The sequence below is a fragment of the Bombina bombina genome, chromosome 1 (assembly GCF_027579735.1).
Source record: "Bombina bombina isolate aBomBom1 chromosome 1, aBomBom1.pri, whole genome shotgun sequence".
In the NCBI taxonomy this organism is placed as follows: domain Eukaryota; kingdom Metazoa; phylum Chordata; class Amphibia; order Anura; family Bombinatoridae; genus Bombina; species Bombina bombina.
Genome location: NC_069499.1, coordinates 1,169,392,300 through 1,169,419,095, shown reverse-complemented (window position 1 = coordinate 1,169,419,095; position 26,796 = coordinate 1,169,392,300). Strand labels below are relative to the sequence as shown.

The 26,796-nt window shown below is 42.0% G+C and overlaps 1 protein-coding gene across 1 annotated transcript in view; it reads left to right on the top strand.

Moving 5' to 3' along the window:
• The window catches only part of CDC27 (cell division cycle 27), a 464,683-nt gene that overhangs the window by 109,772 nt on the left and 328,115 nt on the right, over window positions 1-26,796 (top strand). The window contains exon 8 of the mRNA XM_053699695.1: window positions 3,661-3,772. Within this exon, the coding sequence (XP_053555670.1) occupies window positions 3,661-3,772 (112 nt within the window). The remainder of the gene's footprint in view (window positions 1-3,660; window positions 3,773-26,796) is intronic.

Below are 26,796 nucleotides of genomic sequence, written 5' to 3'. Positions count from 1 at the left end.
AGAGGGCCACAGAGTGGCTCTCTCTGCATCGGAGGCTTGTAAAGGGGTATTGCAGGATGCCTCCATATCGAGGCATCACTGCAATACCCTCAGAGCTGCTGGAAGCGATTGTGATCACTTCCAGCACTCTGTTAGACAACTGACGTACCAGGTACGTCTATTGTCATTAACAGTTAGTTTTTGCATGACGTACCTGGTACGTCAGTTGTCATTAAGGGGTTAAAATTGCATGCTCTACCTGAATCACAAAAGAAAAAATGTGGGTTCAGTGTCCCTTTAACAATATTCTCTGCCTGCATCTTTTGTTTTTTGTTTTGTGTAATAAAATGCAAATGCTAGTCCAATATTTATTTAAAACAACCTTTACATTTCTGATTACAGTATTGTACTATCTTTCTGAGGGTACTGTGTATACAAAGGTATTAATTTTTTTTATAAAACTACCTTTTGGTTACATGTATAAGCTGTATGTAATAAGCATGTAAATATTACCTAAATGTCATAAGATATTGTTGTTTGCACTTGGTCCCATCCCCTCTCCAAACGTTCCCATTTTACAGATGCAAATAGACAAATATTCCAAACTGTTCTGAAATCCAAACCTTTTCTGTCCCAAGCACTTTGGATAAAGGGTTTTGTGCCTGTATTTATGATTGCATGCTATTATCCCAAATAAGGACTTGTTCTGAAATTTGTGCCCACCCACAGTTTATTTAATAAATTGATATTGGTTACACTTATCTGGAACCCTGTTGGTTCAGTAGTAAGCTTACCTTAGGCCATAGCAATTCATTGTATTGCATTTTAATTTTCTATCGTGCATATGGGGGGAGGGGGAGACAAATCTACACGTGAAATACATTTTGCCTAAAATAAAATGTTAACAGCTGAAAGTGACACTAATATTTCAGTATTGTTTATATTTATTATTGATTATTCCTACTAACCCTCTGTGGCTGATAAGGAGAAGTGCTTCTGCTTTATCGGTGGAGATGGACACACTACCATATATGACAAGGAACATTAGCTTATCCAGAACTAGAACAGGAGTTTGAAAGAAATAAAAATGAAAAACATTTGTTACTTATATTTTCAGTGTAGGTGGGGATACAATGGGCAAAAGTATCTATCTCAAATAATAAATAAAGATAAAGTAGTGGTTTACAAACTATTAAATACACTCCAGCAGGTAAAATTGACCATTGGGAACACATTAAAGGAACGTTAAACACCAATTTTTTCTTTCATGATTCAGATAGAGAATACTATTTTAAACAACTTTTTAATTTACTTCTATTATCTAATATGCTTCATTCTCCTAATATTTCCTGAAAAGCATATCTAGATAGGCTTAGTAGTTTCTGATCGGTGGCTGCACATAGATGCCTCATGTGATTGGCTCACCCGTGTGCATTGTTATTTCTTTAACTAAGGCTATCTAAATAATGAAGCAAATTAAATAATAGAAGTAAATTGGAATGTTGTTTAAAATTGTATTCTCTGTCTGAATTATGAAAGAATGTATGATGTCCCTTTTAACGTTTAAGAAGATAGTCTATGCACTTTGTTTTTTGTTTTTCCCTTTTTTCTTACCAGTAATTTTGCTTTCATCAAAGCTCAAATAGTTCACTTTACCTGGACACTGCTGGATACAACTGCAGTAGAATGGTAACTACTCACCATGCTATTATTTCTCCTCCTGTTTAGGCAGCTCTCTTCAAAGCTGTTCTCTTATTTTAACTCTTTACACGTGCTGGAAAGTGTAGCTGTGCATCTTCACACTGGGTGGTGCCATCTTGGAGTTAAAGTATTCTATCTAACATGTGGAGGAGGCAAAGATTCCCAAACCCCAAGAGCCCTATAAAACCCATTCCACCTCACACATACCTCAGTCTAATGTGTAGCCAAGTAAAGTGGGGTAAGAAAAATAAATAAGAGCCATAAAAGGAGCAGGGAAAAAAGATTTGCTGAAGAAAAAACTAACCCCCCCCCATAAAATATAAGGGTGAGGTCTTGTGGACTCTCACCACCATGAAAGAAATTAATTTATCAGGTAAGAATCAGATGGTGAGAGTCCACAATCGATTACTTCTGGGAAATAATACCCAAGCTTTGGAGTCCACGAGTAATAACATAAATGGAGGAATTTAAATAACATATTTTTTCACTGAGACAACCCCAATAAAATAAAAATAAAATATATATGTGTGTATATAATATTTTTTTTTTTTTTTTTTTTTAAATCAGACAGGCAAAAAAATCCAACAGACAGCCACCCGAAGAACCTTTTTACCAAAGGCTGTTTCAGAAGATGCAAAAACATTAAAATAGTAGAATTTTTTAAAAGTATGAAAAGTAGCTGCCTTGCATATCTGATCCACTGAAGCCTCATTCTTCTTGAAAGCCCAAAAAGTGGCAACTGACCTAGTAGAATGAGCAGTAATCCTCTATGGTGGAGTCTGACCTGCCTCCAAGTAAAGGCTTGTGAATCAAATGTTTCAACCAAGAGGCCAAAGAAACTGCAGAACCTTTCTGACACTTCCTTGGACCAGAAAAAAAGAATGAACATTTTGTCTAAGGTCCTTAGTAGCAGCAATGTAATATTTCAATGCTCCAACAAGATCCTAAGAATGCAAAGATATTTCTGAAGCATTCTTAGGATTAGGACACAAAGAAGGAATAACAATCTCTCTGCTAAACGCAAATGAAGTCCGTAAAACAGCCTTATCCTGATGAAAATCAGATGAGGATCACAAGAAAGAGCAGATAACTCAAACTCTTCTAACAGATGAAATAGCCAAAATAATTAAAATTTTCCAGGAAAGTAGTTTAATATCCAACATATGCATAGATTCAAACGGGGGAGCCTGCAAAACCCTTAACACCAAGTTTAGATTCCATGGAGAAGAATTTGGCTTGATTGCAGGTTTAATACGGACCAGATCCTGAACAAAACTATGAACATCTGGAAGATTAGTAATCTTTATGTGGAACAAAACTGAAAAGGCAGAAATCTGCCCCTTCAGAGAACTGGCAAATAGGCCCGTACCCAGACTATCCTGCAAGATTTTCAAACTCCTGGGAATTCTGAAAGAAATGCCAGGAAAAACTATGATCTATACACCAAGAAATAAAGGCCTGAGGTATGTGTGAGATGGGAAGTGTTTTATAGGGATCTTGGGGTCTAGGAAATCTCCTAGTGGTAGAGAAGAGTAATTCCCAGGAGTAATGGATTGTGGACTCTCACCACCTGGATAAAAGAAATGTATTTAGTGTTTAATGTCCCCTTTAAAGAGAGATGTGGGTACGAGTGAAACACTATCATGGTGTGTAGTTACCATGCTACTGTAGTTGTACCCTTTTAATTGGCTTCTAAAGCCTTTATTATTGTTTAATTTGCTCACTGGTTCGTTTTTAACGTCTTGGTGTGATTAGGACAGTTTTTCATGTGCATTAAATTGGTTAGAGATCCTGCACAAGGTGTGTGATGTGTGCAGATGGTCCGGACACCTTTTGTTTACTCTTGTTACTTTAAGTTGAGTAGAATTACTTGCACCTTGTTTGCCACCTTTACATGCTGTAACATGCATTTCATTCTGTAGAAGTTGCTATTGAGAGTTACATTTATAAAGTCTCACATGTAAATTTCTTTCCTTCTAGTTTTGGGATTCTCCCTCTAGAAACGCCAAGCCCGGGTGATGGATCGTACCTGCAGACCTATAATTCTTCCTGTGTCCTTGATGTGCCATCTACAGGTGCCCCTACAAAGAAGGTATATATCATACACTATTAGCCACTGCTACACTATATTGCACACACCTGGGGATGGTTTGTTTTTAATATTTTGGTTTTGTTACACAAGTGGCATCAGTCACTGACCTCACTAACTGTGCCTTTCTGTCTCTTGACATGCTTGGTACTACCATTTTTACAGGAAGACAAACCTGGTTTACTTTAACTGTAACTCGTGTGTGCAATGCTTGCTGAGGCCTGCAAGGCCAGTATTATCTATGTCTTTGCTTATGTTTACAGGGTCAAAAACGCCTTGTCATTACAAATTTGTTTGCTGTCTTGCGATAAATCATGAGGTATAAAAATCAATGATGTAATAAATAAATGGACGTTTTTCATTTAAATCTGATTTTTATTTATTTAAAGTGGATAATTTTTTTTTATGCTCTTTGAGGGAAAATCTATCTAAATATAGTTTTCTATTAAAAGGGATAGAAAGGTTAAAATTGAAATGTAAATGGGTGCATTTCAATTTGAAATATAACCATTTTTGCAATACACCTCCATTAGCAAAAATGCTTCTAGTAAAATGTATTACTGTTTATTTGCAGCATACATACACATCCTGTGAAGGCTCATGCACCAATATTCAAACATCACGCCTTCTCAGAGGGCAGGCAGTGGTGTGTATTGCTTCTGAAGATACCATTTGTGTCATGCAAGCTACTCCTGACTCTTAAAAGGTGTAGTGTCTGACTGGTGCACAGGTCCTCACATATGTGCATATGCTGCAGAAAAAACATAACGTTTACTAGAAGCATTTTTGCTTATGGAAGTAAATTGCAAAAATGCTTATATTGAAGTGCACCCATGCACATTTCATTTTTTACCTTTTTATCCCTTTAAGATATACTATTTACATCTTAATGAGTGGAGAGTCCACTGCTTCATTCATTACTTGTGGGAATTAAGAACCTGGCCGCCAGGAGGAGGCAGACACCCAGTCAAAGGCTTAAATATCTCCCCCACTCCCTTCATCCCCCAGTCATTCTTTGCCTTTCGTCACAGGAGGTTGGCAGAGAAGTGTCGGAAAATTCGGAGTAGTCTCTTATGGAGGGTAGTACTCTTCGAAATGGGACTGGAGTTTTAAGTAGTCCTGTCAGCCTCTCAGTGAGAGCATGGGTGAATGTTAGTCCGGAGATGCAAGGAGAGTATTTCTGCGAAACCATCCCAACTCAGTTTAACAGCTCCATTAGCAATCAGCGTTGACGAGTTTCGCTGCCTGCTTTTCTTCTCTCAAGTCCATGTCAGGAGCGATGCTACTACCCTGTCATACTTGAAGGGCTGTGTTCCTGTTCCACGGCGTTGATTCTGGTAAGATCGTCTCTTATTTATATATATATATATATATATATATATATATATATATATATAAATATATATGTGTATGTATGTATATTTGATTACGCATGAAGACAGGGTCACAGTGTGGCTCCTTTTATCTTTATAGAATCTAAGGTAATGCCCTCGAAAGGGGGCTGTTGAACAGGGGGGATATTATTTATGCATATTATTGTTTATTGTGATTGCTACTGCATTTGTGTGAGATGAGGCTCTGTCAGTGTGGAACACAGTTCATTAGCGAGAGATTGAGACAGGCTTTTTTGGCGCGTACTTCTCTCAAGTGCAGGGGCGGTCCTGCATGGCACTCCATGTAACCGGATGTGGCCTCTAGAACTTCCTCTTTCTCAACCTGCGTTCGGAGGAGACGAAAGCTGTTTCTTGTAGTCCGCGTCATAGGAGGTGGTGAGTGCCCTGGCCATTGATATATAAAGGTGCCATTTATTTTTGATCAAGTCCGTAATAAAAGCCTAAGCTATGGAGGACTCTGATATGTTAGCGGATACTCCCTCTTTATCTAAACCCATTAACTGTGTATATTGTGAAGAGGTTCAAGTCGAACCGCCTACACAACTCTGTTCCACATGCTTTGACAATATTGCTATTTTCAAAAAGAATGTATTTAGTACGAGTGAGCCGTCCACCTCTGAGGGTTCCCTGCCCTGCAAGGTGCATTCCCTGCAATCATCTCCGATTATGCAAGCAGTTCCCCAGGGCACTACTAATCCTCCTGCGGGAGGGGCCTTTTGGCCTTCAAACTTCGCTGATCAGTTACAGATGGCGGTTTCTGCGGCCATTAATGCGATGCCTCGCCCTACTAAGCGCAAGCGGAGGGTATGGCATGGCTATCCGTCTTAGGGGTCTTTGACTCCGCTGGATGTTTCGGACAGATTATCTGCTGAGGAGGACAATTCCGACTTATCGGAGGATGTCTCTTCTGGGTCGGAATCGGCTACTTCTAGGTCTTCGTTCGCGGAGGAGCCTGATTTTAAATTTAAGATGGAGCATTTGCGCTTTCTGCTAAAAGAGGTGCTTGCTACGTTGGAGGTTCCGGAAACGAAACTACTGAAGGAACCTTCTAACCCTAAACTAGATAGGGTTTATGAGGACAGGGTTGTGCCCCAGGCCTTCCCGGTTCCAATCAAGATAGCTAACATTATTAATAAATGGGAGAAACTTGGTTCTTGCTTTTCCCCGTTCCAGAAGCGCAGCTTGAACTGTGGGGAACCGTCCCTAAGGTGGGTGGTGCTATCTCCACGCTCACTAAGAGAACGACTATTCCGCTAGTGGATAGCTCCTCTTTCAAGGAACCCATGGATAAAAAGATGTAGTCCATGTTGCGGAAGATGTTCCAACTCATGGGGTTCGCTTTTCAACCGACTGCGGTGGCTGGTGTGGCTACCTACTGGTGTAACGCACTATCAGCAATGGTCGAGGTGGAGACTCCTCTCTATGAAATTCTAGAACGATTCAAGGCCCTAAGAGTGGCGTATTTGTTCATTTGTGATGCTAACATGCAGATTATTCGTCATTAGGTTTTTCCGCAAAGTCTGAACAATCCAAGGGATCTTGGAAGCCAGCTGGCTCTTGGAACAAGTCCAAGCAGAAAAAGAAGCCTGCCGAGTCAAAGTCGGTATGAGGGGACAGCCCCCGGTCTGTCCTAGGATCATGTAGGGGGCAGACTATCTCTTTTCTTTCATGTAATTGGGAAGAGTCCATGAGCTAGTGACGTATGGGATATACAATACTACCAGGAGGGGCAAAGTTTCCCAAACCTCAAAATGCCTATAAATACACCCCTCACCACACCCACAATTCAGTTTTACAAACTTTACAGTTTTACAAACAATACAGTGTTTGTCAGAGGGATGTGAAGAGAGTATCGCCTATTGATTTTTTTTATGGTTCTCTGTTATCGGTCGTAGGGATTCATCTCCTACCTCCCTTTTCAGATCGACGATATACTCTTATACCATTACCTCTGAAGATAGTTTTCAGTACTGGTTTGGCTATCTGCTATATGTGGATGGGTGTCTTTCAGTTAGTATGTATCATTATTTTAAGACACACTCAGCTATGTTTGGCACTTTATGTATTTATATAAAGTTCTAAATATATGTATTTACTTATATTTGCCATGAGTCCGGTCTATGTTTATTTCCCTTTGCAGTCTGGCAGTTTCAATATGGGAATCATGTTTTAGGAAAGTTTTTGTCTTACCTGGGGTATAGCCTTTTTTCAATTTGACTTGTTTTTCTTTCAAAAATTTGCGGGCAAATTTGGCTTGCGAGGGCGCAAAATGCTGTTATTTATTGCGTCGTTCTTGTCGTGAGAATTGTTTTTGCGCGAATGTGCGTGTCCGATGATGCAAGCTCGTAATTTCCTGCGTCTTAGTTGACGCCAGGTTGTTTGGCGCGAAGTTTGTTATGACGCGAGTTGCGTCATTTCCGGATGTTTGTTTGGCGCTAAAAAAAATTAGTTTTATTTTACCCCACTTCCTATATGCTCCTTGCCTTCTTTAAGCTCAGAGGACTATGCTATTTGCTTTTTAATTTTAGCATTTGCATTTTTTTCCCATTCCTGAAAATGATATATGTGGAAATAAGATTTTTAAATGTTATTTTTTTTTTTACATTTTACAAGATGTCTCAATCAGATCCTGTCTCAGAAGCTGCTGTAGGAACCATGCTGCCTGAACACAGTTCTACCAAAGCTAAGTGTATCTGTTGTATGCTAGTGGAGATTACATCTCCAGCTGTAGTATGTAACAGTTGTCATAAGCTTTTGCATGCAGAAAAACTTTCTATTAGTGCTAGTACAGTTTCTGTTGTTCACTTAACATCTAATGTACATGATATCCCTGTTAATATGGAAAATTATATTGCTGATGCGATACAGAAGGCTATGGCTGCTATTCCGCCTTCAAATAATCGTAAAAGGTATTTTAAAACTTCTCATAAGTCTGATGAAATTTGTAATGAACGACAACATACTGATATATCCACCTCTGATGAGGATCTCTGATTCGGAAGACCTACTTCAGACATTGACACTGATAAATCCACTTATCATTTTACAATTGAGTATATTCGTTCTTTGTTAAAAGAAGTGTTAAAGGGATAGGAAACTCAAAAAATGTTTTAATATTTTTTAAAACTTCATTAAATATTATACATATTTGTTATATGTACCTATTAAAAGTTTAATGTCCTTTTCTTGGTATTGCTCATCGAAAATCCTTATTTAACCGAACCCATTTTTTGCTCATTATGTGGGACCTATAATGATGTTCTACCTAAGTAGAAACATCATGGTGGCCCGCATGCACATTTACTGTCTTTGTTGAGTAACGGATGCGCATCTTAGTCCCTCTGTCTGTCTTCTTTTGCAGCGCGTTACCAAATGCAGGGCAGACATTTGGCATGTGACGTAGTTATCGGTGGGCGTGGTGCACCAGTGCAATGATGATTCACAGTGATAGCCCGGATCCCCCCGCATTAGCCCTAGCGCTACTTCTAGCTCAGTTCACAGTGATTTATTGCTACTGTGTCAGTGTAAGGTGTATGCCCTGTGACTAGAACGGTAAATATTATCCTGTTCTCGCAATCAACCTATTTTGCATTTTTTTGCTTGGGGTAAAGCTGCCTAGAAAGAGTTAAAATGTGTGCAGCGGTCAGTCTTTTGGGGCCACCCACTCTAGTTATGTCATGATAGGGGACATTTCATTCAATGATAAAGACAATAATATTTGTTAGCGCCTTTCTGTTGTAAATCAAGGCTGATTATTGCTTCAGTGCCTTTATTTTTATATGTCGTGACAGAATAAAAACATTGTGTGCGGTGAGTAATGCATCCTTATTTTGATACATCAATCAGCTTCTGCCAGCCTTGCCTCCCATGAATTAGCCCCACTGCCATCAATATTAAAATTAATTGGGGGCGTAACTGCTTCGCTATTGTTTGGGCACGGGAATTAATTTTACATAAACCCTGCCTATTTTATGGGCAGTCGTTGAAGCTCATTTTATACAAATTTAAAAGTTAAATTAAATATATTTAGAAGCTTCATTTCAGCAAAAAAGTAGGTTGATTTCATATAATATATTTATATAATTATAATAATGTCTTTTATTTTCAATGAATTTTGCAATGATTTCTAACACTTTAATAACTTTGGAGATTGATGAGTCTGGTCCTCTTGTTATTAAATCCAGTAAATGTTTAAATTCTGTCTATAAACCTCCTGTGATTACTCCTAAAGGTTTTTCCTGTTCCTGATGCTATTTCTGATGTGATTGCTTAAGGAATGATCTAAGCCTGGTACTTCTTTTGTTCCTTCAAGGTTTAAAAAGTTGTATCCTTTGCCAGTGGCTAAGTTAGAGTTTTGGGGAAAAGTCCCTAAGGTTTATGGGGCTATTTCTACTCTTGCTAAACGTACTACTATTCCTATGGAAGATAGTACCTCTTTTAATGATCCTTTAAATAGGAAAATTGAATCTTATCTAAAGAAAAGCTTATTTACATTCTGGCTATATTCTCAGACCTGCCATTTCTATGGCTGATGTTATGGCTGCATCAACTTTTTAATTGGATAGCTCTACACAACGGGAAAAAGATTCTGATTTGCATAGCATTGTTCGTTTGCTTCAACATGCTAATCATTTTATCTGTGATGCTATTTTTGATATCATCAAGATTGATGTTAAATCTATGTATTTTGCTATTTTAGCTAGAAGAGCTTCATGGCTCAAATCATGTAATGCTGACATGGTTTCTAAATCTAGGTTACTATCTCTATCATTCCAGGGTAATAATTTGTTTGGTTCCCAGTTGGATTCTATTATTTCTACTATTACTGGGGGGAAGGGAGTTTTTTTGCCCTAAGATAATAAAAAGTCTAAAGGTAAATCTAAAGCTTCTAATCGTTTTTGTTCCTTTCGTCAGAATAGAGAACAGAAAACCACTCCTTTCCCTAAGGACTCTGGTTCCAATTGGAAGCCATCTTCGAGTTGGAATAAATCCAAGCCTTATAAGAAACCAAACCCAGCCCCTAAAACTGCATGAAGGTGCGGCCCTCAATCCAGTTCTTCTGGTGGGGCGCAGATTGAAATTATTTCAAGACGTTTGGGCAGGTTCCATTCAGAATCATAGGATTCAGAATATTGTCTCTCAAGGGTATCGAATAGGTTTCAAAATAAGATGATCTGTGAAAAGGTTTTTTCTCTCTCACGTTCCAACAAATCCTGTGATAGCTCAGGCTTTTCTGAAATGTGTTTCAGATCTGGAGCTGGAACAGGGTTTGGGTTTTTATTCAAAACTATTCATTGTCCCGAAGAAGGAAAATTTATTCAGACCAGTTCTGGATCTGACATTTTTTAATCACTTTGTAAGGGTCCAAACCTGGTGACTATAAGGACTATTCTGCCTTTTGTTCAGCCAAGGTCATTATATGTCCACAATAGACTTAAAGGATGCATATCTTCACATTCCGATTAATCCAGACCACTATCGGTTTCTGAGATTCTCTTTTCTAGACAAGCATTACCAATTTGTCGCTCTTCCATTTGGCCTAGCGACAGCTCCAAGAATCTTTTCCAAGGTTCTAGGTGCCCTTCTATCTGTAATCAGAGAGCAGGGTATTGCTGTCTTTCATTATTATATATAAGGGGACGCGATCCCCTTTGCTCATTTTCATATGAGACCTCTGCAGCTTTGCGTGCTGAATCAATGTTGCAGGGATTATACTCTGTCACAATTGATATTCTTAAATCTCAACTCTCTCTGACTTGGTTGTTAAACCATCACCTTATTGTTCAAGGAGCCTCCTTTGTTCGTCCTTCCTGGACTGTGATTTCAACAGATGCAAGTCTCACAGGTTGGGGAGCTGTCTGGGGTCTCTGACAGCACAAGGGGTTTGGAATCCTCAAGAGGCGAGGTTACCAATCAATATTTTAGAACTCCGTGCTATTTTCAGGGCTCTTCAGGCTTGGCCTCTACTAAAGAGAGAATCATTCATTCGTTTTCAGACAGACAATATCACAACTGTGGCATATGTCGATCCTCAGGGTGGGACTCGCAGTCCTTTAGCGATGAAAGAAGTATTTCAAATACTTTCTTGGGCAGAATTTCTGCAATGCATATCCTGGGTGTAGACAATTCGGAAGCAGATTATCTCAGCGGCCAGACTTTACATCCAGAGGAGTGGTCTCTCCATCCAGATGTATTTTGTCAGATTGTACAGATGTGGAGTCTTCCAGAAATATATCTCATGGCGTCCCATCTAAACAAGAAACTTCCCAGGTATCTTTTCAGGTCCAGGGATCCTCAGGTGGAGATGATAGATGCGTTAGCAGTTCCTTGGCCATACCAACCTGCTTATATATTTCCACCTCTAGTTCTTTTTCCAAGGGTGATCTCCACGATCATAATGGAACAATTGCATGTGTTTCTGATAGCACCAGCATGGCCTCACAGATTTTGGTTTGCGGATCTTGTCCGGATGTCAAGTTGCCAACCTTGGCCACTTCCTTTAAAGGGACATAAAACCCAATTTTTTTTCTTTCATGATTTAGATAGAACATAACATTTTAAACAACTTTCTAATTTAATTCTATTATCAAATTTTCTTAGTTTTCTTGTTATCCTTTGTGGAAAGCAGAAATGTAAGCTCAAAAGTGTGCACATGTCTGCAGCACTATATAGCAGCAGTTTTGCAACAATGTTATACATTAGCAGGGGCACTAGATGGCAACACTATTTCCTGTTGTGTAGTGCTTCAGGCATGTGCACGCTACCTACCTAGGTATCTCTTCAACAAAGAATAACATGAGAATGAAAAAAAATTTGATAATAGAAGTAAATTGGAAACTTTTTAAAAATGGTATCCTTGGGGGTCGGAGCCAACTACCGCACAGAGCAGACGCTTCCTCATAGACCTCCTGTATCCTACCCAACAAAAGTTTATTTTAACTTAGCTTCTACGAGATTGTTTTCCCAGGAGACATATTAAGGCTACCTTTACTATCCAGCCTCTGTAAATTAAGCGTGTGGAGCACGCAGAGCTACTTAAAGCTTTACCAGCTAACCCGGTCCTGATAGGCCTGAGATCCACAGATGCTTCAGGGCTCTACAGCCGACTTCAACACCTGATACGCTTGGCTAAGCGACACATCCGCTGCAGCATTATACTGCATCTAGCTCCGGAGGGTCGGGGATCCGCTCCGGAGGCCAGCTGTACATACCGCTGCAAGAAGTTAGGCTGCTCTTAGGACGCCATCATAGAAGTCCCCTCCGGACCGCAGTTGCTGAACAAGCAGTGAGTAGACACCGGGCGGACACCGGTCCGGTTCACACAAAACTGGGCAGCGTTACTTACGGCAGTGTGGGACGCTTATAACATACAGGTCGCACACTTAGTTACCCTCCTTGTTTGCTGCTCCCAGGTTCTGGCGCGAAAACGCCATTTCTTCTGTTAAGTGTGATCAGTCCACGGGTCATCATTACTTCTGGGATATTACTCCTCCCCAACAGGAAGTGCAAGAGGATTCACCCAGCAGAGCTGCATATAGCTCCTCCCCTCTACGTCACTCCCAGTCATTCTCTTGCACCCAACGACTAGATAGGATGTGTGAGAGGACTATGGTGATTATACTTAGTTTTATATCTTCAATCAAAAGTTTGTTATTTTAAAATAGCACCGGAGTGTGTTATTACCTCTCTGGCAGAGTTTGAAGAAGAATCTACCAGAGTTTTGCTATGATTTTAGCCGGAGTAGTTAAGATCATATTGCTGTTCTCGGCCATCTGAGGAGTGAGGTAAACTTCAGATCAGGGGACAGCGGGCAGATGAATCTGCATAGAGGTATGTAGCAGTTTTTATTTTCTGACAATGGAATTGATGAGAAAATCCTGCCATACCGATATAATGTCATGTATGTATACTTTACACTTCAGTATTCTGGGGAATGGTACTTCACTAGAATTACACTGTAAGAAATACATAAAGCTGTTTAATAACTAGAGATTATGTTTAACGTTTTTGCTGGAATGTAAAATCGTTTTCATTTGCTGAGGTACTGTGTGAATAAATGTTTGGGCACTATTTTTCCACTTGGCAGTTGCTTAATCTGTTTTTCTGACAGTTTCTGTTCTCCCTCACTGCTGTGTGTGAGGGGGAGGGGCCGTTTTTTGGCGCTTTTTCTATGCATCAAATATTTCAGTCAGCAACTCATTGTATTCCCTGCATGATCCGGTTCATCTCTACAGAGCTCAGGGGTCTTCAAAACTTATTTTGAGGGAGGTAATTTCTCTCAGCAGAGCTGTGAGAATTATAGTTTGACTGAGATAAAAAACGTTTATTCTGTAATTTGTTTCCTGCTTTCAGAATTTGTTATCTTTGCTAATGGGATTAAACCTTTGCTAAAGTTGTGTTGTTTACAAGGATTGAGGCTATAACTGTTTCAATTTATTAATTTTCAACTGTCATAGATCTTCTGTGCTTCTTAAAGGCACAGTACATTTTAATATTATTCTAATTGAATTGTATTTCCAAGTTGCAAGTTTATTTGCTAGTGTGTTAAACATGTCTGATTCAGAGGATGATACCTGTGTCATTTGTTGCAATGCCAAAGTGGAGCCCAATAGAAATTTATGTACTAACTGTATTGATGCTACTTTAAATAAAAGTCAATCTGTACAAATTGAACAAATTTCACCAAACAACGAGGGGAGAGTTATGCCGACTAACTCGCCTCACGTGTCAGTACCTACATCTCCCGCTCAGAGGGAGGTGCGTGATATTGTAGCGCCGAGTACATCTGGGCGGCCATTACAAATCACATTACAGGATATGGCTACTGTTATGACTGAGGTTTTGGCTAAATTACCAGAACTAAGAGGTAAGCGTGATCACTCTGGGGTGAGAACAGAGTGCGCTGATAATATTAGGGCCATGTCAGACACTGCGTCACAGGTGGCAGAACATGAGGACGGAGAACTTCATTCTGTGGGTGACGGTTCTGATCCAAACAGACTGGATTCAGATATTTCAAATTTTAAATTTAAACTGGAAAACCTCCGTGTATTACTAGGGGAGGTGTTAGCGGCTCTGAATGATTGTAACACAGTTGCAATACCAGAGAAAATGTGTAGGTTGGATAAATATTTTGCGGTACCGACGAGTACTGAGGTTTTTCCTATACCTAAGAGACTTACTGAAATTGTTACTAAGGAGTGGGATAGACCCGGTGTGCCGTTCTCACCCCCTCCGATATTTAGAAAAATGTTTCCAATAGACGCCACCACAAGGGACTTATGGCAAACGGTCCCTAAGGTGGAGGGAGCAGTTTCTACCTTAGCTAAGCGTACCACTATCCCGGTGGAGGATAGCTGTGCTTTTTCAGATCCAATGGATAAAAAGTTAGAGGGTTACCTTAAGAAAATGTTTGTTCAACAAGGTTTTATATTGCAACCCCTTGCATGCATTGCGCCGATCACGGCTGCAGCGGCATTCTGGATTGAGTCTCTGGAAGAGAACATTGGTTCAGCTACTCTGGACGACATTACGGACAGGCTTAGAGTCCTTAAACTAGCTAATTCATTCATTTCGGAGGCCGTAGTACATCTTACTAAACTTACGGCGAAGAATTCAGGATTCGCCATTCAGGCACGCAGGGCGCTGTGGCTAAAATCCTGGTCAGCTGATGTTACTTCTAAGTCTAAATTGCTTAATATACCTTTCAAAGGGCAGACCTTATTCGGGCCCGGGTTGAAAGAGATTATCGCTGACATTACAGGAGGTAAAGGCCATGCCCTGCCCTGCCTCAGGACAAAGCCAAAGCCAAGACTAGACAGTCTAATTTTCGTTCCTTTCGTAATTTCAAAGCAGGAGCAGCATCAACTTCCTCTGCACCAAAACAGGAAGGAGCTGTTGCTCGCTACAGACAAGGCTGGAAACCTAACCAGTCCTGGAACAAGGGCAAGCAGACTAGGAAACCTGCTGCTGCCCCTAAAACAGCATGAATTGAGGGCCCCCGATCCGGGATCGGATCTAGTGGGGGGCAGACTTTCTCTCTTCGCCCAGGCTTGGGCAAGAGATGTTCAGGATCCCTGGGCGCTAGAGATAATATCTCAGGGATACCTTCTGGACTTCAAATACTCTCCTCCAAGAGAGAGATTTCATCTGTCAAGATTGTCAACAATCCAGACAAAGAAAGAGGCGTTTCTACGCTGCGTACAAGAGCTCTTGTTAATGGGAGTAATCCATCCAGTTCCACGATCGGAACAGGGACAGGGGTTTTACTCAAATCTGTTTGTGGTTCCCAAAAAAGAGGGAACTTTCAGACCAATCCTGGACTTAAAGATCCTAAACAAATTCCTAAGAGTTCCATCGTTCAAGATGGAGACTATTCGGACAATTTTACCTATGATCCAAGAGGGTCAATACATGACCACTGTAGATTTAAAAGATGCTTACCTTCACATACCGATTCACAAAGATCATTATCGGTACCTAAGGTTTGCCTTCCTAGACAGGCATTACCAGTTTGTGGCTCTTCCATTCGGATTGGCTACAGCTCCAAGAATCTTCACAAAGGTTCTGGGTGCTCTTCTGGCGGTACTAAGACCGCGGGGAATCTCGGTAGCTCCATACCTAGACGACATTCTGATACAAGCTTCAAGCTTTCAAACTGCCAAGTCTCATACAGAGTTAGTGCTGGCATTTCTAAGGTCACATGGATGGAAGGTGAACGAAAAGAAAAGTTCACTCGTTCCACTCACAAGAGTTCCCTTCCTGGGGACTCTTATAGATTCTGTAGAAATGAAGATTTACCTGACAGAGGACAGGCTAACAAGACTTCAAAGTGCTTGCCGCACCCTTCATTCCATTCAACACCCGTCAGTGGCTCAATGCATGGAGGTAATCGGCTTAATGGTAGCGGCAATGGACATAGTACCCTTTGCACGCTTACACCTCAGACCACTGCAACTGTGCATGCTAAGTCAGTGGAATGGGGATTACTCAGACTTATCCCCTTCTCTGAATCTGGATCAAGAGACCAGAAATTCTCTTCTATGGTGGCTTTCTCGGCCACATCTGTCCAGGGGGATGCCATTCAGCAGACCAGACTGGACAATTGTAACAACAGACGCCAGCCTTCTAGGTTGGGGTGCCGTCTGGAATTCTCTGAAGGCTCAGGGACAATGGAGTCAGGAGGAGAGTCTCCTGCCGATAAACATTCTGGAATTGAGAGCAGTTCTCAATGCCCTCCTGGCTTGGCCCCAGTTGACAACTCGGGGGTTCATCAGGTTTCAGTCGGACAACATCACGACTGTAGCTTACATCAACCATCAGGGAGGGACAAGAAGCTCCCTAGCTATGATGGAAGTATCAAAGATAATTTGCTGGGCAGAGTCTCACTCTTGCCACCTGTCAGCAATCCACATCCCGGGAGTGGAGAACTGGGAGGCGGATTTCTTAAGTCGTCAGACTTTTCATCCGGGGGAGTGGGAACTTCATCCGGAGGTCTTTGCCCAAATACTTCGACGTTGGGGCAAACCAGAGATAGATCTCATGGCGTCTCGACAGAACGCCAAGCTTCCTCGTTATGGGTCCAGATCCAGGGATCCAGGAGCAGTCCTGATAGATGCTCTGACAGCACCTTGGGACTTCAGGATGGCTTACGTGTTTCCACCCTTCCCGTTGCTTCCTCGATTGATTGCCAGAATCAAACAAGAGAGAGCATCAGTGATTCTAATAGCACCTGCGTGGCCACGCAGGACTTGGTATGCAGACCTGGTGGACATGTCATCCTGTCCACCTTGGTCTCTACCTCTGAAACAGGACCTTCTGATACAGGGTCCCTTCAAACATCAAAATCTAACTTCTCTGAAGCTGACTGCTTGGAAATTGAACGCTTGATTTTATCAAGACGTGGATTTTCTGAGTCAGTTATTGATACCTTAATACAGGCTAGGAAACCTGTTACCAGAAAGATTTACCATAAGATATGGCGTAAATACCTATATTGGTGTGAATCCAAAGGTTACTCTTGGAGTAAGGTTAGGATTCCTAGGATATTGTCTTTTCTACAAGAAGGTTTAGAAAAGGGTTTATCTGCTAGTTCATTAAAGGGACAGATCTCAGCTCTGTCCATTCTGTTACACAAACGTCTGTCAGAAGTTCCTGACGTCCAGGCTTTTTGTCAGGCTTTGGCCAGAATTAAGCCTGTGTTTAAAACTGTTGCTCCACCATGGAGTTTAAACCTTGTTCTTAATGTTTTACAGGGCGTTCCGTTTGAACCCCTTCATTCCATTGATATAAAGTTGTTATCTTGGGAAGTTCTATTTTTAATGGCTATTTCCTCGGCTCGAAGAGTCTCTGAATTATCAGCCTTACATTGTGATTCTCCTTATTTGATTTTTCATTCGGATAAGGTAGTCCTGCGTACTAAACCTGGGTTCTTACCTAAGGTAGTTACTAACAGGAATATTAATCAAGAGATTGTTGTTCCTTCTTTATGCCCAAATCCTTCTTCAAAGAAGGAACGTCTACTGCACAACCTGGATGTAGTCCGTGCTCTAAAATTTTACTTACAGGCAACTAAGGAATTTCGACAAACGTCTTCTCTGTTTGTCATTTACTCTGGGCAGAGGAGAGGTCAAAAAGCTTCCGCTACCTCTCTTTCTTTTTGGCTTCGTAGCATAATTCGTTTAGCTTATGAGACTGCTGGACAGCAGCCTCCTGAAAGAATTACAGCTCATTCTACTAGAGCTGTGGCTTCCACTTGGGCCTTCAAGAATGAGGCCTCTGTTGAACAGATTTGCAAGGCTGCAACTTGGTCTTCGCTTCATACTTTTTCCAAATTTTACAAATTTGACACTTTTGCTTCATCGGAGGCTATTTTTGGGAGAAAGGTTCTTCAGGCAGTGGTTCCTTCTGTATAAAGAGCCTGCCTATCCCTCCCGTCATCCGTGTACTTTTGCTTTGGTATTGGTATCCCAGAAGTAATGATGACCCGTGGACTGATCACACTTAACAGAAGAAAACATAATTTATGCTTACCTGATAAATTCCTTTCTTCTGTAGTGTGATCAGTCCACGGCCCGCCCTGTTTTTAAGGCAGGTAAATATTTTTTAATTTATACTCCAGTCACCACTTCACCCTTGGCTTTTCCTTTCTCGTTGGTCCTTGGTCGAATGACTGGGAGTGACGTAGAGGGGAGGAGCTATATGCAGCTCTGCTGGGTGAATCCTCTTGCACTTCCTGTTGGGGAGGAGTAATATCCCAGAAGTAATGATGACCCGTGGACTGATCACACTACAGAAGAAAGGAATTTATCAGGTAAGCATAAATTATGTTTTTCATTTCACATACCGGCTTAGTGCTGTAGATCCACAAACAGTACGCTGCTAACACCTACAGCAAAACCCTCATACAGCTCTCAATTTTAAATAGAAGAGCAGCTTAGGGAGCACCATGGACTTTTACATATTCACTAGCTATCACACAGTTATTTTTTCACCTAGTCTGAAAGCCGGTCATACAGATTAGTGCAGCTCTACCCCCACGTGGAAACATACTATATTAAAAAGACTCTTCAACAGTCCAACTTACACTGCTATCACAGCATATCATTAGTGCCAACTAAGAAAGGAGCAATACATCAGCAAAAAAACTTGTCATAGACTTTCAATAAGAGGCACTACTGAAGTCAATTTGTGTGTTTTCTTTTATCTATATCTCGCTTGTTGTTACTGCAAGTCACCTGTTGGCTCTAATAATATTCAATTTGTCCTTGGTGTTTGCACATCCTTAGATGTGGTGCTACAACTGACCTAAGTCATTCACAGTAAACATCTACAAAAAAACCTCCACTAAGGTTCATCAATTTAAGTATGGTTTGGGTGTTCTAAGCAAAGATCTGTTGTTACTTGCAACCCACATGGCGCTATAGAACAGAATGCTGTAAGACCAGTCCTATAGCACACAGTGAAAAACATACTTAATATCCATATTTACAGAGGCATTTTTCCTGTGATCCGGAAGGCCGCAGTCACTTAAATCACAGATATACCCTAACTTCATCACACAGTTGACTACAGTCAGAGGTGCAGCAGTGTATATTTCTCCAACATAGGTGTGTCCGGTCCACGGCGTCATCCTTACTTGTGGGATATTCTCTTCCCCAACAGGAAATGGCAAAGAGCCCAGCAAAGCTGGTCACATGATCCCTCCTAGGCTCCGCCTACCCCAGTCATTCTCTTTGCCGTTGTACAGGCAACATCTCCACGGAGATGGCTTAGAGTTTTTTAGTGTTTAACTGTAGTTTTTATTATTCAATCAAGAGTTTGTTATTTTAAAATAGTGCTGGTATGTACTATTTACTCAGAAACAGAAAAGAGATGAAGATTTCTGTTTGTATGAGGAAAATGATTTTAGCACCGTAACTAAAATCCATGGCTGTTCCACACAGGACTGTTGAGAGCAATTAACTTCAGTTGGGGGAACAGTGTGCAGTCTCTTACTGCTTGAGGTATGACACATTCTAACAAGACGATGTAATGCTGGAAGCTGTCATTTTCCCTATGGGATCCGGTAAGCCATGTTTATTAAGATAGTAAATAAGGGCTTCACAAGGGCTTATTAAGACTGTAGACTTTTTCTGGGCTAAATCGATTCATTATTAACACATATTTAGCCTTGAGGAATCATTTATTCTGGGTATTTTGATATGATTATATCGGCAGGCACTGTTTTAGACACCTTATTCTTTAGGGGCTTTCCCTAATCATAGTCAGAGCCTCATTTTCGCGCCGGTATGGCGCACTTGTTTTTGAGGACAGCATGGCATGCAGCTGCATGTGTGTGGAGCTCTGATACATAGAAAAGTCTTTCTGAAGGCATCATTTGGTATCGTATTCCCCTTTGGGCTTGGTTGGGTCTCAGCAAAGCAGATTCCAGGGACTGTAAAGGGGTTAAATATAAAAACGGCTCCGGTTCCGTTATTTTAAGGGTTAAAGCTTCCAAATTTGGTGTGCAATACTTTTAAGGCTTTAAGACACTGTGGTGAAATTTTGGTGAATTTTGAACAATTCCTTCATACTTTTTCGCAATTGCAGTAATAAAGTGTGTTTAGTTTAAAATTTAAAGTGACAGTAACGGTTTTATTTTAAAACGTTTTTTGTGCTTTGTTATCAAGTTTATGCCTGTTTAACATGTCTGAACTACCAGATAGATTGTGTTCTGACTGTGGGGAAACCAAGGTTCCTTCTCATTTAACTATATGTATTTTATGTCATAAAAAAATTTAGTAAAAATGATGCCCAAGATGATTCCTCAAGTGAGGGGAGTAAGCATGGTACTGCATCATCCCCTCCTTCGTCTACACCAGTCTTGCCCATACAGGAGGCCCCTAGTACATCTAGTGCGCCAATACTCCTTACTATGCAACATTTAACGGCTGTAATGGATAATTCTATCAAAAACATTTTAGCCAATATGCCCACTTATCAGCGAAAGCGCGACTGCTCTGTTTTAGAAAATTCTGTAGAGCATGAGAACGCTGATGATATGGTTTCTGAAGGGCCCCTACACCAGTCTGAGGGGGCCAGGGAGGTTTTGTCTGAGGGAGAAATTTCAGATTCAGGAAACATTTCTCAACAAGCTGAACCTGATGTGATTACTTTTAAATTTAAGTTGGAACATCTCCGCGCTCTGCTTAAGGAGGTGTTATCCAATTTGGATGATTGTGATTATCTGGTCATTCCAGAACCACTATGTAAAATGGAAAAGTTCTTAGAGGCCCCGGGGCCCCCCGAAGCTTTTCCTATATCCAAGCGGGTGGCGTACATTGTTAGTAAAGAATGGGACAGGCCCGGTATACCTTTAGTACCTCCCCCCATAGTTATAAAATTGTTTTCCTATAGTCGACCCCAGAAAGGACTGATGGCAGACAGTCCCCAAGGTCGAGGGGGCGGTTTCTACTCTACACAAGCGCGCCACTATACCCATAGAAGATAGTTGTGCTTTCCAAGATCCTATGGATAAAAAATTAGAAGGTCTGCTAAAGATGTTTGTTCAGCAAGGTTCCCTTCTACAACCAATTGCATGCATTGTCCCTGTCACTGCAGCCGCGTGTTTCTAGTTTGATGAGCTAGGAAAGGCGATTATTAGTAATTCTTCTTCTTATGAGGAGATTATGGACAGAATTCGTGCTCTTAAATTGGCTAATTCTTTCACCCTAGACGCCACCTTGCAATTGGCTAGGTTAGCGGCGAAAAAATTCTGGGTTTGCTATTGTGGCGCAGAGCGCTTTGGTTAAAATCTTGGGCAGCGGATGCGTCTTCCAAGAACAAATTGCTTGACATTCCTTTCAAGGGGAAAACACTCTTTGGCCCTGACTTGAAAGAGATTATCTCTGATATCACTGGGGGCAAGGGCCACGCCCTTCCTCAGGATAGGTCTTTTCAAGACCAAAAATAAACCTAAGTTTCGTCCCTTTCGCAGAAACGGATCAGCCCCAAGGGCTACGTCCTCTAAGCAGGAAGGTAATACTTCTCAAGCCAATCCAGCCTGGAGACCTATGCAAGGCTGGAACAAAGGAAAGCAGGCCAGGAAACCTGCCACTGCTACCAAGACAGCATGAAATGCGGGCCCCCGATCCGGGACCGGATCTGGTGGGGGGCAGACTCTCTCTCTTCGCTCAGGCTTGGGCAAGAGATGTTCTGGATCCTTGGGCGCTAGAAATAGTCTCCCAAGGTTATTCTCTGGAGTTCAAGGGGCTTCCTCCAAGGGGGAGGTTCCACAGGTCTCAGTTGTCTTCAGACCACATAAGAAGACAGGCATTCTTACATTGGGTAGAAGACCTGCTAAAAATGGGAGTGATTCATCCTGTTCCATTAGGAGAACAAGGGATGGGGTTCTACTCCAATCTGTTCATAGTTCCCAAAAAAGAGGGAACGTTCAGACCAATCTTAGATCTCAAGATCTTGAACAAGTTTCTCAAGGTTCCATCGTTCAAGATGGAAACCATTCGAACACTTCTTCCTTCCATCCAGGAAGGTCAATTCATGACCAAGGTGGATTTCAAGGATGCGTATCTACATATTCCTATCCACAAGGAACATCATCGGTTCCTAAGGTTTGCATTCCTGGACAAGCATTTCCAGTTTGTGGCGTTTTCTTTCGGATTAGCCACTGCTCCTAGGATTTTCTCATAGGTACTAGGGTCCCTTCTGGCGGGGCTAAGACCAAGGGGCATTGCTGTAGTACCTTACTTGGACGACATTCTGATTCGAGCGTCGTCCCTTCCTCAAGTAAAGGCTCACACGGACATTGTCCTGGCCTTTCTCAGATCTCACGGATGGAAAGTGAACGTGGAAAAGAGTTCTCTATCTCCGTCAACGAGGGTTCCCTTCTTGGGAACTATAATAGACTCCTTAGAAATGAGGATTTTTCTGACAGAAGCCAGAAAAACAAAACTTCTAGACTCTTGTCGGATACTTCATTCCGTTCCTCTTCCTTCCATAGCGCAGTGCATGGAAGTGATAGGTTTGATGGTAGCGGCAATGGACATAGTTCCTTTTGTGCGCATTCATCTAAGACCATTACAACTGTTCATGCTCAGTCAGTGGAATGGGGACTATTCAGACTTGTCTCCGAAGATACAAGTAAATCAGAGGACCAGAGACTCATTCCGTTGGTGGCTGTCCCTGGACAACCTGTCACAAGGGATGACCTTCCGCAGACCAGAGTGGGTCATTGTCACGACCGACGCCAGTCTGATGGGCTGGGGCGCGGTCTGGGGATCCCTGAAAGCTCAGGGTCTTTGGTCTTGGGTAGAATCTCTTCTACCGATAAATATTCTGGAACTGAGAGCGATATTCAATGCTCTCAAAGCTTGGCCTCAGCTAGCGAGGGCCAAGTTCATACATCAACCATCAGGGGGGAACAAGGAGTTCCCTAGCGATGGAAGAAGTGACCAAAATCATTCTATGGGCGGAGTCTCACTCCTGCCACCTGTCTGCTATCCACATCCCAGGAGTGGAAAATTGGGAAGCGGATTTTCTGAGTCGTCAGACATTGCATCCGGGGGAGTGGGAACTCCATCCGGAAATCTTTGCCCAAGTCACTCAACCGTGGGGCATTCCAGACATGGATCTGATGGCCTCTCGTCAGAACTTCAGAGTTCCTTACTACGGGTACAGATCCAGGGATCCCAAGGCGGCTCTAGTGGATGCACTAGTAGCACCTTGGACCTTCAAACTAGCTTATGTGTTCCCGCCGTTTCCTCTCATCCCCAGGCTGGTAGCCAGGATCAATCAGGAGAGGGCGTCGGTGATTTTGATAGCTCCTGCGTGGCCACGCAGGACTTGGTATGCAGATCTGGTGAATATGTCATCGGCTCCACCATGGAAGCTACCTTTGAGACGAGACCTTCTTGTTCTAGGTCCGTTCGACCCACTCCAGCTGACTGCTTGGAGATTGAACGCTTGATCTTATCAAAGCGAGGGTTCTCAGATTCTGTTATTAATACTCTTGTTCAGGCCTGAAAGCCTGTAACCAGAAAAATTACCACATAATTTGGTATATCTGTTGGTGTGAATCTGCAGGATTCCCTTGGGACAAGGTTAAGATTCCTAAGAGTCTATCCTTCCTTCGAGAAGGATTGGAAAAAGGATTATCTGCAAGTTCCTTGATGGGACAGATTTCTGCCTTGTCTGTGTTACTTCACAAAAAGCTGGCAGCTGTGCCAGATGTTCTAGCCTTTGTTCAGGCTCTGGTTAGAATCAAGCCTGTTTACAAAATTTTGACTCCTCCTTGGAGTCTCAACCTAGTTCTTTCAGTTCTTCAGGGGGTTCCGTTTGAACCCTTACATTCCGTTGATATTAAGTTATTATCTTGGAAAGTTTTGTTTTTGGTTGCAATTTCTTCTGCTAGAAGAGTTTCAGAATTATCTGCTCTGCAGTGTTCTTCTCCTTATCTGGTGTTCCATGCAGATAAGGTGGTTTTGCGTACTAAACCTGGTTTTCTTCCAAAAGTTGTTTCTAACAAAAACATTAACCAGGAGATAGTTGTGCCTTCTTTGTGTCCTAATCCAGTTTCAAAGAAGGAACGTTTGTTGCACAACTTGGATGTAGTTCGTGCTCTCAAATTTTACTTAGCAGCTACTAAGGATTTCAGACAAACTTTGTCTTTGTTTGTTGTTTATTCTGGTAAACGGAGAGGTCAAAAAGCAACTTCTACCTCTCTCTCCTTCTGGATTAAAAGCATTATCCGATTGGCTTATGAGACTGCCGGACGGCAGCCTCCTGAAAGAATCACAGCTCACTCCACTAGGGCTGTGGCTTCCACATGGGCCTTCAAGAACGAGGCTTCTGTTGATCAGATATGTAAGGCAGCGACTTGGTCTTCACTGCACACTTTTTCTAAATTTTACAAATTTGATACTTTTGCTTCTTCTGAGGCTATTTTTGGGAGAAAGGTTTTGCAAGCCGTGGTGCCTTCCATTTAGGTGACCTGATTTGCTCCCTCCCTTCATCCGTGTCCTAAAGCTTTGGTATTGGTTCCCACAAGTAAGGATGACGCCGTGGACCGGACACACCTATGTTGGAGAAAACAGAATTTATGTTTACCTGATAAATTACTTTCTCCAACGGTGTGTCCGGTCCACGGCCCGCCCTGGTTTTTTTAATCAGGTCTGATAATTTATTTTCTTTAACTACAGTCACCACGGTAACATATGGTTTCTCCTATGCAAATATTCCTCCTTAACGTCGGTCGAATGACTGGGGTAGGCGGAGCCTAGGAGGGATCATGTGACCAGCTTTGCTGGGCTCTTTGCCATTTCCTGTTGGGGAAGAGAATATCCCACAAGTAAGGATGACGCCGTGGACCGGACACACCGTTGGAGAAAGTAATTTATCAGGTAAACATAAATTCTGTTTTCTCCCTATATTCTCTCCTTTTTCGGGTTGCAAGCCTAGTTAAAAGATGGAGTAAGTCCTTCCAGGCCTCTAATGCCTGCCTTCCACTCAGTGTAAATTGCCCTCTACTAACACCCTGGTTTGCTTAAGCAATTTGGGAAATAAATTTATCTGCTCCCATTGTCTTCACTCCATTTTTGCTTGTTGGTCCCCTACAATGTCACAATCTGCGAGGAAAAAGAATAAGCAGACCTTCCCATTGAAAAAGACAGTTATGGACCACTTTGGACACACTTGTACAACCCCTCTGAGGCAGAGGCGCCTGATTCACCAAGATCTGATATTTCTGAGTTAACCTCAGCCGCTATGCAGAGCATCCAGCAATTTCCATCAGAAGAAGTCACTCCTTCATTCATCATGGAGTCCCTGAAGCACCTATTAGATCAACACCATGCCTCATTCACGGCTAAAATTGCAGCATCTACAGCGGAGCTTAAGAAAGAAATATCTTCCACTAATGAGCGCATAGACTCTCTAGAGAGGAGACAAGAGGACCTCTCCACAGAGCAATCCAATCTTCTCAGCTTTGCCCAGCGTCTATCTGACCATTTTGATGTCATTGAGGACAAAATTGCAGATCTGGAGGACAGATCTCAGCGCAATAACCTTAGGATCCGAGGTGTGCCCGAGTCTGTCTCCACAGCTGACCTACAACCATATCTCCAAGATCTGTTCCACACTCTAGCTCCTCCAACCACGAAGTCAGAAGATCAAGTTGACAGAGCTCATAGGTCCCTCAAACCTAAGGGCTTATCGGATGACCAGCCTAGAGACGTTATAGTGCGCCTCCACTACTTTACCTACAAAGAGCGTATCCAAAGAGCACATTTTCAAAAGCCTGCATTGCCAGACAGGTTTAAAAACCTTCAAATTTTCCCTGACCTGTCTACACGGTCTCTACAAAAAAGGAAAACCTTCACTGAAATTACTTACGCGCTCCGAAAGAACGTCAGGTACATATGGGCTTACGCTATCAAGCTCTTGATCTTTAAGGATAACCAGATGTTTACAGTTCTCCAGCCAACCAAAGGATACAAACTTCTTCAGAGATGGAATCTACTTCCCCTGAGTAAAGAGAAATCTAAGCCTCAACACAGCCAACTTCGAGCCTCTGCCGAGGAATGGTCAGCAGCGTCTTCTCCACCACATCGACAGTCTTCTCAGCAGCCGCACAGGCCAGCTGACCCAGAGTGGTCGATTGCAGACCCCCATAGCCCTATTCGCCACAGGCAACCACCTGATAGGCGCGAATGGGGCGCTCTACCTCCAAGACACAGATCAGGTTCACCATCTTGATGGGTCACCCTAGTTTCTACTTATGGACATCTTGGCCCTTGCTGATAAACCTAATTGCTTGTGTCTGCTGCGAACTTTATCTATATGAACCCGCTTGCTGGCAGATAAGTATAAGCAATGTTGTGCCTATTGACTGTTTGTGCTGTCTTTTATTATGTTACCATTACCTATGTTTGCTGACACCTGTGATCTTTACTCATATGGGCCACCTCCCGAGGTACTAAATATGCACTATAGCTTATGTTTCTCTTGTTAAGTGTATCCAGTCCACGGATCATCCATTACTTATGGGATATTAACTCCTCCCCAACAGGAAGTGCAAGAGGATTCACCCAGCAGAGCTGCTATATAGCTCCTCCCCTAACTGCCATTACCAGTCAT